Source organism: Bipolaris maydis (genome assembly GCF_028858645.1).
Source record: "Bipolaris maydis strain C4 unplaced genomic scaffold PSV08scaffold_2, whole genome shotgun sequence".
NCBI lineage: Eukaryota > Fungi > Ascomycota > Dothideomycetes > Pleosporales > Pleosporaceae > Bipolaris > Bipolaris maydis.
In genome coordinates, this window is record NW_027093858.1 from 3,220,644 (window position 1) to 3,232,972 (window position 12,329).

At 52.6% G+C, this 12,329-nt stretch overlaps 3 protein-coding genes across 3 annotated transcripts; 1 reads left to right on the plus strand and 2 right to left on the minus strand.

Moving 5' to 3' along the window:
- Positions 1 to 1,732: 1,732 nt before the first annotated feature.
- On the plus strand, positions 1,733 to 6,962 carry PSV08DRAFT_196108 (EPSP synthase-domain-containing protein). Its single transcript, XM_014224777.1, has 2 exons — positions 1,733 to 6,636; positions 6,688 to 6,962. Exons 1-2 carry the CDS (start codon positions 1,894 to 1,896, stop codon positions 6,712 to 6,714), a joined length of 4,770 nt encoding a protein of 1,589 aa, XP_014080252.1. The 5' UTR covers positions 1,733 to 1,893; the 3' UTR covers positions 6,715 to 6,962.
- Positions 6,963 to 7,076: 114 nt separating this feature from the next.
- PSV08DRAFT_368591 (uncharacterized protein) lies at positions 7,077 to 9,656 on the minus strand (the record flags this gene model as incomplete). The annotated part of the gene is made up of 1 exon (XM_066093145.1): positions 7,077 to 9,656. One exon carries the CDS (start codon positions 9,654 to 9,656, stop codon positions 7,077 to 7,079), a length of 2,580 nt encoding a protein of 859 aa, XP_065949863.1.
- A 277-nt stretch (positions 9,657 to 9,933) lies between these two features.
- Positions 9,934 to 11,799, minus strand: PSV08DRAFT_399341 (uncharacterized protein). Its single transcript, XM_014224779.2, has 4 exons — positions 11,372 to 11,799; positions 11,095 to 11,315; positions 10,541 to 11,040; positions 9,934 to 10,488 (listed from the first exon to the last, which is right to left on the minus strand). The coding sequence occupies exons 1-4, from the start codon at positions 11,684 to 11,686 to the stop codon at positions 10,064 to 10,066; spliced, it is 1,461 nt and encodes a 486-aa protein (XP_014080254.1). The 5' UTR covers positions 11,687 to 11,799; the 3' UTR covers positions 9,934 to 10,063.
- Between the last annotated feature and the right edge of the window lie 530 nt (positions 11,800 to 12,329).

Sequence of the window (12,329 nt, forward strand, 5' to 3'; positions counted from 1 at the left end):
GCATAGATATGCCGTTGGTCCACTAAGATTGCAAGTCAACGAGTGTCTTGAATCCCCATGTGGAAATTGCCGATGACCGTTCGACCGGCGTGGCATGCTTGGAAATTCTACACGTTTGCGTTTCCAAGCTTCATTCATTCGCGGATGGCTGACCGCCAGACGGCTTGGGCGCCATGGATATTCGTCCAAGATTGCCAACCCCTTGGGCTTCACGTGATGACGGCAAGATGAGGAGTAGATTGACCCCACCGATCAGAACCGTAGCTGGACCAGATACTTAGTTACACAACCCCCCTTACTCATATGTGTTTTGAGAGATATTTGAAGGACTGATTGATGTCTGGATATAGGTCTGCGATGAAGTGATGAAGTGAGATGCGGATTTCGTGCTTATCCCATAATTCCTAGAAGCAGACTAGGAAAGATGCTTTCCGTGAAATCTCAGAGATTGTACTTTGCTACAATGTTAGATGCACAACAAGTATGCCAACCAGGACACGATGTGCACACCCTGTTAATGTTGTTGTGATGATCAGTCCAAGACGCCAAATTCTTAGCCTACGTGCGTCCATATCTTGGCATGAAGCATGCACGAACGATACGAATAGTCAGCTTGAAGACTTTGACCCGGTTGTAAAGACAATCATTTAATAGTGAGGAGAGAATAGTTTTGATATTGTAAAAAAAAAGTGGGGACGGGGACCAACAAAGCTGCAAAGGTTCGCGATAACGCGTTACATAACGCGGTCATTGTAATGTTTGGCTGAGAGGCTTACCGAGCCGGGTCAGCCGGTGTATTGCACAGTAGAATTGAGGCGTCCAGTACAAGAGGTGCTGATTCGCTGACCAAGAATCAGGACGCTTCGCTGACACTGTGTTTTGTGCTGGCTCTTGGACGGATGCTTGGTTGCACTGCCTGCTATTACACCCTCGGGTCATGGCATGGATGTTGTGAGGGGCGGACAAATGGAAGTAACATTGGGCCAAGAGACTGGAGTGCGGCTGAGCACCTTGGCTGATACGTGGGCATTTGATGGCCTCGCAGACGACTGTTGTTGGCGACACGGGAGTTAGAATCTGTGGTCAGTGGGAGAGGAGAGACGAGGCACGAAGGATGGATGCATCTGCTGCATTATTGCTTAGTCACCGCGCCTGTGCCTATTCACTGCAGCCATCGCCTCCTGAATCAAAAGATGACCTCGACCCAGTTTTGCGCCATGATCTTTCTTGCTAATTGAGTGCTTTTGTTAGCTTATGCCCACGAGGGAGCAAGCCCTTCAATGTTGCGGACATTTGCTACCAGTACCGTTGATTCTTGGGAAGAAACATATCAGAAAAGGTCAAAAAACAACCTCGTCTTGCTTCAATATTTGGCCATTGTCTTGGTTGAGGAATCAACGGGCAAAGTAAACAAAAGGCGGGGGAAACGTGTTCGGTGTGACGGGAACGTGGCTAGTTTGCTCCTAGACGAAGCTGTTCCTCACAACACAGACAGTCGCTATACAGAGCACGGGGATAGGCGCATTGTGTTTGCGCTCAACGTGGTCTCGAGTGCATCCAAGGATCGGAGCTGTACTGTCTGTCGACGGTGGTTGCTGGAGATGGCGTGGGGCTGCCCCGCGAGTTTGCTATGGGTCCGGTAACGGCGGCGGCGACGGCGGTCAGCTCAGCCATAGTAGGTAGCGTCACGCCTCGAACGACGCAGGGACTTTTGAAAAGTGTAAATCTCGCCTTGACTCATACAGACGCGTTCGATTACAGACAATGTGTTAAGAGACGGACCCTTTTTTTTCCTTCGTCAATTGGTCTTTTCTTTTCTTTTTCGAAAAATAAGTCAACGATTCTGCTCACGTCGCTCTACCCGCAGTGTGACTCGCAACCAGACAGCCCACCATGGCGAGCAACGGCGGTGAGCCCACCAAAGTCAACATCCTGGGCAAAGATTCCATTGTCGTCGGCCATGACATTTGGAGAGACTATATTGCCCAGGACTTGCTTCAAAACATTCCCTCGTCAACCTACGTCCTCATTACCGACACAAACATCGGCCCTCTTTACATCGATACGTTCGAAACCGCCTTCCAAAATGCCAGCTCCTCGCTTCCCTCTCCACCACGTTTCCTCACCTACCAAATATCGCCCGGCGAGACTTCAAAGTCACGACACACAAAAGCTGCAGTAGAAGACTGGCTACTGGCTCAAGGATGCGTGCGCGACACCGTCATAATAGCCCTCGGCGGTGGTGTCATTGGCGACATGATCGGCTACGTTGCAGCGACATACATGCGCGGCATCAAGTTTGTCAATGTCCCTACAACGCTTTTGTCCATGGTGGACTCGAGCATAGGCGGCAAGACTGCCATTGATGTGCCTGCAGGAAAAAACTTGATTGGCGCTTTTTGGCAGCCAGAGAGGATCTACATTGACCTGCGCTTTCTCGAGTCGCTGCCCAAGCGCGAGGTCATCAACGGCATGGCCGAGGTCATCAAGACGGCCGCCATATGGAACGAAGAGGAATTCACTACCCTTGAAGGGAATGCAAATGACATCTTAGCTGCCATTGATCAGAAGCCTGTAAACGGACGCAGAAACTTTGACGAGATAGCAAGCATCCTCAAGCGCATAGTGCTAGGCTCAATCCGAGTAAAGGCCGAGGTTGTTTCTGCAGATGAGCGAGAAGGCGGTTTGCGCAACCTGCTGAACTTTGGCCACTCCATCGGCCATGCTTATGAAGCCATTCTCACCCCTCAGATTCTCCATGGCGAGTGCGTTGCGATAGGAATGGTCAAGGAAGCCGAGTTGGCACGTTATCTTGGCGTCCTGGATCCTTCTGCAGTCGCACGCTTGACCAAATGCATTGCAAGCTACGGACTGCCTACATCGCTGGCTGACAAGACTGTACGAAAACGGTCGGCGAACAAGCCATGCCCAGTTGATGAACTTATCAAGATCATGGCTGTAGACAAGAAGAATGCTGGCAAAACTAAGAAAATTGTACTTCTGTCAGGCATTGGTAGGACACATGAGAAAAAGGCTAGCTCTGTCGAGGACCGCGACATTAGGATCGCACTCTCACCAAGCATATCGGTGCACCCTGGAGTCCCGTCCGACCTGAACGTGACATGTACACCTCCTGGATCAAAGAGCATCTCCAACCGTGTCCTTGTACTTGCTGCGCTCGGAACTGGCTCGTGCCGCATTACCAACCTGCTACACTCAGATGACACTCAGGTCATGTTGGATGCGCTTGCAAAAATGCAGGGCGCAACTTTTGCATGGGAAAACGATGGCAAGGAGCTGGTGGTGACCGGAAATGGCGGTAACCTCAAAGCATCGAGCAATGAACTCTACCTGGGAAACGCTGGTACAGCAGCACGTTTCTTGACCTCAGTGACTGCCCTTTGCCAACCTACAGATGGCGTCACCTCGACTATCGTCACTGGTAATGCTCGTATGAAGGAGCGACCCATTGGCCCTCTTGTAAAATCGCTCCGCACTATGGGTGTTGAAATTGACTACCAGGAGAATGAAGGCAGCCTCCCGCTCCGAATCTCAGCCTGTGGCGGTTTCGGTTCTGATTCCTTCACAGGTGAAATTGAGCTTACTGCAAATGTGTCTTCACAATACGTCTCATCAATCCTGTTGAGTGCCCCATACTCTAAGAAGCCCGTTACACTCCGCTTGGTTGGCGGCAAGGTCATCTCACAGCCCTACATCGACATGACCATTGCGATGATGGCTTCTTTCGGAGTGCAGGTTGAACGATCCGAGAGCGACCCCAACACCTACCACATTCCCAACAAGCCATACACCAACCCATCAGAATATGAGGTTGAAAGCGATGCTAGCTCAGCTACTTACCCACTCGCCATCGCAGCCATCACCGGCACCACGTGCACAGTTCCCAATATCGGTTCTGGCTCCTTACAAGGCGACGCTCGATTCGCCGTCGAGGTTCTGAAGCCCATGGGCTGCACGGTTGAACAGTCCAAGACATCGACAACTGTCACCGGCCCACCACGCGGCCAACTCAAGGCCGTCAAGGAAATCGACATGGAGCCAATGACGGATGCATTCCTTACAGCATCTGTTCTAGCTGCGGTAGCATCTTCAAACGGCTCTAACGTCACGACTCGCATCTATGGTATCGCGAACCAGCGTGTCAAGGAGTGCAATCGTATCCAAGCCATGGAAGACGAGCTGGCAAAATTCGGCGTGACTTGCAGACAGTTTGACGATGGTATTGAGGTTGATGGAAAGGCCTACCAGCTTGATGCCCCCAAGGTCGGTATTCACTGCTACGATGATCATCGTGTTGCCATGAGCTTCGCCGTTCTCTCGTTAGTTGCTCCCGAGCCTGTGCTTATCCTCGAAAAAGAATGCACAGGGAAGACATGGCCAGGGTACTGGGATAGCCTGAACCAGGTCTTCAAAGCCAAGCTCGAGGGTGTAGAGCTGGCGCCAAAGACTAGCACACGCAAAACTGCGTCAAAGGTCTACCAGCGATCCATCTTCGTCATCGGCATGCGAGGCGCTGGCAAGACAACCATGGGTAGCTGGGCGGCACGCGCTCTTGGATGGCCTTTAATTGATTTGGACACCGCTCTTGAGGAACATGTCGGCATGACGATTCCCGAACTCATCAAAGAGCAAGGCTGGGAAGGCTTCCGAAGCGAAGAGCTCAAACTCTTGGAGAGGGTTGGTAAGGAGAAGCCTAACGGACATGTCTTCGCTTGTGGTGGAGGGATAGTCGAGACACCAGCGGCTCGCAAGCTACTCATAGATTACCACAAGAGCGGCGGTATCGTCCTTCTGATTTCACGAGACATCAACAAGGTCATCTCTTTTCTTCAGATCGACAAGACAAGGCCAGCATATGTTGACGACATCATGGGCGTCTGGCTTCGACGTAAGGGATGGTACGAAGAATGCAGCAACTACCGTTTCCATAGCCAGGCTGCTGGGCTGAACGATGTCCCTCAAGCACAGGCAGAGATGGCACGTTTCCTCAACATAATCACAGGCAGGGTATCAGTGTTGGAGGGGTTCAAGAAAAGAAAGCACTCCTTCTTTGTCTGCCTGTCTGCGCCGCGACTCGAGCCTTGGATCAAAACGCTACCTGCAATAGTAGTCGGTTCGGATGCTGTCGAGCTGAGGATTGATTTGCTCGAGGATCCGGAAGGTCAACCAGGTCTACCAACACCAGACTTTGTCATTGAGCAACTCACCATTCTACGGACAGTCACTTCGATTCCAGTCATCTTTACATTGAGAACACAGGCACAGGGTGGTAAATTCCCGGACCAAGCATATGACGAAGCTCTGACACTTTATCGAACCGCATTGCGACTGGGATGCGAGTTTGTTGACCTGGAGTTGACTATGCCCGAACATGTGCTACAGGAGATATCTGAGAATCGCGGTTTCTCCGAGATCATCGCAAGTCATCATGACCCGAAGGGCGAGTTGAACTGGAGAAACGGCTCTTGGATATCACAGTACAACCGTGCCCTCCAGTACGGTACTGTCATCAAGCTGGTCGGCGTCGCCAAGTCGCTGGAAGACAATTTTGCGCTCGCCGAGTTCAAGAGCTGGGCACAAACAGCCCATCCTACGCCTTTGATTGCCATCAACATGGGAGAAAAGGGCAAGATGAGTAGGATACTGAACGGTTTCATGACGCCCGTCTCACACCCTCTACTTCCCTCTGCAACTGCACCAGGACAGCTATCAGCGGTAGACATCCGTCGTGGCCTTTCGCTCATGGGTGAGATTCCGACAAAGCAATTTTACATTTTCGGTTCTCCCATTGCGCAAAGTCCCAGCCCACGTCTGCACAACACTCTCTTCCGTGAGACTGGACTGCCTCACATCTACAGTCGCCACGAGACCACAGATGTAAACTCGTTCCGTGACATCATCCGCACACCGGATTTTGGCGGTGCTAGTGTCACGATTCCTCTGAAGCAGGACGTCATACCTCTGCTTGACGGAGTCGGCCCAGAGGTAGAAGTAATCGGCGCCGTCAACACCATCGTTCCCGAAGTCTCCATCGACGAAACCACTGGCAAGCAGGTAACCAAGCTCATTGGCCGCAACACAGACTATCTAGGCATGGTCCTCATCCTGCGTAACGCCGGCGCCCAAGGAAACGGCTCTGCCCTCGTCATTGGCGGTGGCGGCACAAGTCGCGCAGCCATCTACGCTCTGAAGGAAATGGGGTACAGTCCCATCTACCTTCTCGGTCGCAACCCCTCCAAGATGGAAGTCCTCAAGAACGCCTTTTCCGAAGAATACAATGTCCATGTCTTGAACTCGCCAGATGATGTCGCCGCCCTTGACGCCGCACCGCAGGCCGCCATTGGCACTATTCCCGCCGACCAACCCATCGACATTGCCATCCGCGAGACCCTGTGCTCGCTGTTTGAAAAGGGTAAGGCGTCGGTTAGGGATATCGACGTGGGGGGTGAGAGGATTCTGCTTGAGATGGCGTATAAACCATCTGTTACCGCGCTTATCCAGCTTGCTATGGATAATGGGTGGAAGACAGTGAATGGGCTTGAGGTCTTGGTTGGCCAGGGTGTGAATCAGTTTGAGTACTGGACCGGTGTTAGGCCGTTGTATGAGGTTGCGAGAGTAAGTTCTGTGCTTGTTTGAATGTGATGAGTAAGGGCTGACACAAGGCAGGATGCTGTTGTCAACCAGACAGATTGAGTGTGTTTAACGAGGTTTTCGCCTTGCGACAAGGAGCAGGATTAACGATCTACTGATGATATTGTATTCTGACATGCTCAACGATAAAAAGTACCATGACACTAACAAATAAAAACGTTTACATGCTACTCTTTTGAACAAAGTATCTACTCGTGATCTTGTCTCTAAATACAGTACACCAAACCAAGGGAGAAAAAAAAAAGATGTTTATACATGTGAAATAAAAAACATAACCACCTTTCTCCCAACATGAATCTCTTCAAACTCCCAACACAACCATATTTATACAAGTGAAAAAAATAATAATAACCAACCACCTCCCTTCCAGTTTTACTCCTTCCCCCAAAAAACACACATACATTTCAAACCCTCCTACCCTTCCTCGCCTCCAACAAATCCCTAACCCGATTCCCGCCCGCGGTAACGACCACGCCTCTGGCGGCATCCTCTGCAATCTTCTCATCAATCGCCTTGTCGAGGCTATGCAGGATAGTCTTGCTGGGGGTGCGGAGGGCATTGCGATCGATATCTTGCGGGGCGAGATACGTGGATGTAGGATCCGCAGCGGGTGGGGGAACGGGGATGAAGAGGGCGGCGGGACGGCGGTGGCGGCGGCGGGGGGGCGGCGGGGGCGGTGGTGCTCGTGGGAGATGGGTTGGGGGTGCGGGTAGGGCTGAGGGGAGGGTGGGGATGGGTGGTGGAGTTGGGGCGGTTGGGGGGAGGAGAAGGGCTGGCGGGGTTGTGGAGGGCGTTGTGGATTCCTGTTGGGCGTGGACTTTTTTGGGGGCGCATGTTGTGGGTTCTGCCTTTGGGAGTTTCGTGGGTGAGCGTCTGGGGAGAGTCGCCGAGGCGGTGGTGTCTGGGCGAGTGGATGGCAGTGGTGTTTTCCGGGGCGATACTAGGGAGAGAGGTCGTGGGGCTTTGGGGGTTGAGGGTTTTTGTTTCAAGGTTGGGATGGAGGCGAGTTTGGGGGGTATGTGGAGGGAGAGGGGGCGCTTGGGAGGCGGAGGGGTTGCGAAGGGACTTTCGAGTTTCCAGGGGGATGTGACGGGGAGGCGGGTGCTGGGTTGCTTGGTTGAGGTGCGGGTGAGGCGGGGGAGGGTTGAGGCGGTTTTGATGGGTGTGGTGATGGATTTGATGGGTTCGTGGGATATTGTGCTTGCTGGGCCTTTTGTCTTGTTCAGATTTGCGCTTTTGAGATTTGGTGACTCAGTTGTGATGGGACGGTTTTCCTTTGTCTTGGCTGATATGTATCCGCTAGACTGACACCGCGGTATTGTGGACTTGCTCGGGAGCTTTGTCGAGGCCACTTTGGTCGGAGAGTTTGTCTTAATTCTTGGCAGGGACGACATGTTGTAGTTGAACTTTTTGACTGTTGTAGACTTTGCCATCGTGCCCGAGCCACTCATGTCTTGTCGGTCGCTGGTGGAATCGCTGTTCGGCATCGGCAGCAACTCGCTCAAGTTGACAGGTTCGCAAAGTGCCGGGGTTGGGATGCTCGAAGAAGTCGTCTTTGCGTTGTCAACATCTTTCTCCAGTTCCAATGATATGCTGAGACTCGTCTCTATGTGTTCGTCCCAGCTATCAGTTTGTGTCTCGGACGCTTCTGAGGTATCCTTGTCTGCGTCATTCCATTCAATTTGCTTCCCCGAATCTGCCCTCGTGTCGCGTTGTCGTTTCGTACTCGGACAATACGAAGAAGCGTATTGAGATGTCTGCGATTCTTGTGTCTTTTCGGCAAAACAACCCATACGAGATTCTGACAGGAGTTGAGTGGACTGTACCTCAGATGACATATTGACAATCTGCTCCAGCCCCTGCAAAGGGAGAATTGAAGACAACTCCTTCTCAAAGCTGAGTCTCGCAGCCACATCCGGTGCACATGGAGCACCATCTTCCGATATCATCTCATATGAACCTGACCCCACTAGCTGAAGCTTCTCTGAGGCCTTGCGCAACGGCGTAGGCGTAGGCGAAGCAAGATTTCTCTCCACACCCGGGGAAAATGGCCAGTCGAAGGCGGAACTATTATTATTGCTTCCAAGGTTCGCCGTGATATCATCAATGTTTTTCGGCTGCAAGTTCACTGGCTTTCGTGTTTTCTTAATTGGCGTAAAGTATTCGCTCGGGTTAGGGATCGCTCGTCTGACGGGTATCACTGCTGAGTCGTCGTCCATGGTAGCGTCTGCTAGACACCCTGAGAGCATCCGGAGCAAGTGGTTGGGATGTGATACTAGGTTTCTAGCCAGATCCGGGCTCATGTCAACAGATGAGGAAGGCGAGTCTAGCTCAATTGTGCGCTTCACTGGACTGCAAGGTCGTTCGTGGTTGGGTGTTTCCGGTCTACCCTTTTTCAACGAAGTCTCAAACGAAGACTTATCAGAACCCTGATTTCTGGAGCTCCGGTTTCTCGAGAGACTCGACGGCTTTTTTGTTGGAGATCCGGTTCGAAATTCGTGTTTTGGGGCGGTGGCTTTTGGTGGCGTACTGACAGTGGCTTCCGCAGGGCTCGGCTTTGTGGAGATCAGCATTTTCAGGGGACTGGCTGACAGCGTTTTGGTAGGCGTCGTCACTTCTTTTGTGCTCTCCGCAGTACTGTCCCTGATCCCAATTGCATCCTTCTTAGGCGAGATCCTACTAGATGAACAATTCATCGGAGGGCGAAAAGTGTTCTTCCCTACTTCCAGATTGGCTGGCAATTGGTTGCTTCGAACTCTAACAACCATTCTGTACCCTCCAGTAGGCGTCTGAGGCTGTGGTGTTGCAGACATTGTCGTTTCACGTAGGAATCGTTCGCGAACCAGAGGTGACCTCAGGCTCGACGCAGCGGGACGGACGCGCTTTTGAGGCGATGAATACGCACTGTTCTCCACGGCCAACGGGTCTGTGTTCTCATCTGGTGCGGGGTCTGCTATCGATGTTGGTGCTATAATCGAGGCCATAGCTGCTCTTTGTTGGGACAACCCCCAGAGCAGAGGTTCATATCAATGGGAGCGGCCATCAAGCGGTCTATCTTTCAGCTAGACTGAGCATAGACCGCCGGTGAGGCCAAAGGGCGACTTTGACAGAGTGATCGGAGGTGTTCGAGGGTTCAGCAAACGGCTGTGGCGCTTGTTTGGCCTCAACATGTGCAACAAGCAAGCATTGACCCACTTGCGTCACCGTGGAACAAGGGAACCTATGCACGAACTATTGTTTCGGCATTCGAAAATAAACAAGCATGTCCTGAGAATTGATAGATTTGATTTCTACATGGGAATAAGCACTCATCCGTCTATATGCGCTCAACATTGGATACGTAGGGTGATCACTCAACCATGCCATCTTGTCCTTGGCCTGCTCCCTGCGTTTATAGCTTTTCCTTCAAACTCGACTTGAGCCTTCGTTCTACTGCGTCCAGGTACTCATTGGTTGTGACCCAGCTTGCCCTGTCCTTCTTTCCACACGCTAGCGCCAGATCCTTGGTCATGATCTTGTCAACGTCGACCGTGTCGATGCAGGCCTTCTCGAGCGTCTCGGCAAAGACAACAAGTTCAGGGGTGTTGTCGAGCTCGCCACGTTTGGCCAGACCTTGTGTCCAGGCAAAAATGGAGGCAATGGGGTTAGTAGATGTCTCCCTGCCCTTTTGGTGCTCGCGGTAGTGGCGGGTTACGGTACCGTGCGCGGCCTCGGCCTCGAACGTCTTGCCGTCTGGGGTGATGAGTGTGGAAGTCATGAGACCAAGAGAGCCGAAACCCTGGGCGACAATGTCCGATTGGACGTCTCCGTCGTAGTCTAGGCGGGTTGTTAGCAGATATCCTCAGGGTCATGCAGGGCAAATACGTACTCTTCATGGCAATAACGTAGCCACCCTCGCTCTTGATCATCTGAGCGACCATGTCGTCAATCAGACGGTGCTCGTACCAGATGTTGGCGGCCTCAAAGTCCTTCTTGTACTGGGTGTCGTAGATTTCCTGGAAGACATCCTTGAACTTTCCGTCGTAGGCCTTGAGAATGGTGTTCTTGGTGCTCATGTACAGAGGCATCTTCTTGTCGAGCGCCATCTTGAACGAGGCATGTGCGAAGCCTGAGATGGACTCGGTTGTGTTGTACTGGGTCTGGGCGACGCCGCCCTCGGCAGGGAAGTCATAGACCTTGATCACCTCGGGCTTGCCGCCCTTTGGTGTGAAGACCATTTCCAGGGTTCCCTCGCCGGGAATGACACGGTCCTTGGCGCGGTACTGGTCGCCAAAAGCGTGGCGGCCGATGATGATGGGCTGCTTCCATCCAGGGACGAGACGAGGGATGGTGGGGATAACAATGGGTGCGCGGAAGACGGTTCCTCCTCTAAAGCGACGTTAGCAAATTTTGGGCAATTGGTTGCAAGCATGTGTGACTTACAGATGGTTTCGAATGGTGCCATTGGGCGACAACCACATCTTCTTGAGCTTGAACTCCTCTACACGCTGCTCGTCTGGGGTAATGGTTGCGCACTTGACGCCAACCGAGTACTTTTTGATAGCCTCGGCGGCATCGAGCGTGACTTGGTCGTCGGTCTCATCACGGTATGGCAGGCCCAGGTCGTAGTACTTGAGGTCAATGTCGAGATAGGGGTGAATAAACTGCAGTGGTAAGTATTGCGGGCGCGCAATTTGATTTCCTGTGGTGTTGGTGGTACCTTGTCCTTGATGACCTGCCAGATGATCCTGGTCATCTCATCACCGTCAAGCTCGACGACGGGGTTCTTGACCTTGATCTTCTTGATTGGGGAAGACGACGCCATTCTGTGCTGTGCGACAAGAGTGTATAGGCTGGCGGGAGTTGTTCTGGCGGTGATTGTTGCTGGTCGTCGCGGGCTCAAAAGTTGGGCCGATGTCGCAGGCGAGTGAGAAGCTAAGCAGCGAGTTGCAAAAGCACAAGTCTGGCGACGGGAGAGTTGCGCAATTGAAGATGCATGGCGGATAGCCGCGGGGGCAGCAACTGCCGGCCTCATTGCGAAGGAGGTGTAGGACAAGAAGATAACCTCGGGATTGCAGCTGCCAGCGCGTTTTAGAAGGTGGTGGTTTCCGGCCGCGGTCTCGAATGCGCAGTCAGAAAGGCGACGATGTTCGGCTGATGGGACGAGCAGCTCTTACTTAGTCGAAGAGTCGCCTAGCGGGATAACCAGAGCCGAGGGCCACAGCAAGCCGTCTTGAGCTCGTCGCAGAGGCCCAGAGCCCGCTTACATATTGCTTGGAGACCTGAGGCCCCACGGCTAATACCCCTCTTGCTCTGTCGCATTGCAATTGTGCGTTTTTGATTGCCGTTGCGCGCGGCAAGTCATTCGGTGTCGCATATTACGCGGGGTACATGAGGCTTGGTAGTATGACGTTTGCGGGCATGCGGGCATGCGGATGGACGCGGACCGGGCCCGACATGTGATGGTAGCATGCTGAGTACTTGGTATGGTAAGTAGTGGTAGTAGTAGTGTAGTGGTAGGTGAACTAGAAAATCGCTCCGAGCACCGGTCTGTGGTGTGCATACTTACTCAAACCCCTTCTCCGCATACTACGGCGGGGCATCGCGGTGGTATATGTACGTTCGCGTGTATGCGCATACACAGCTTACTTACCTTTTGCCCTGCATCCGGGACCCCT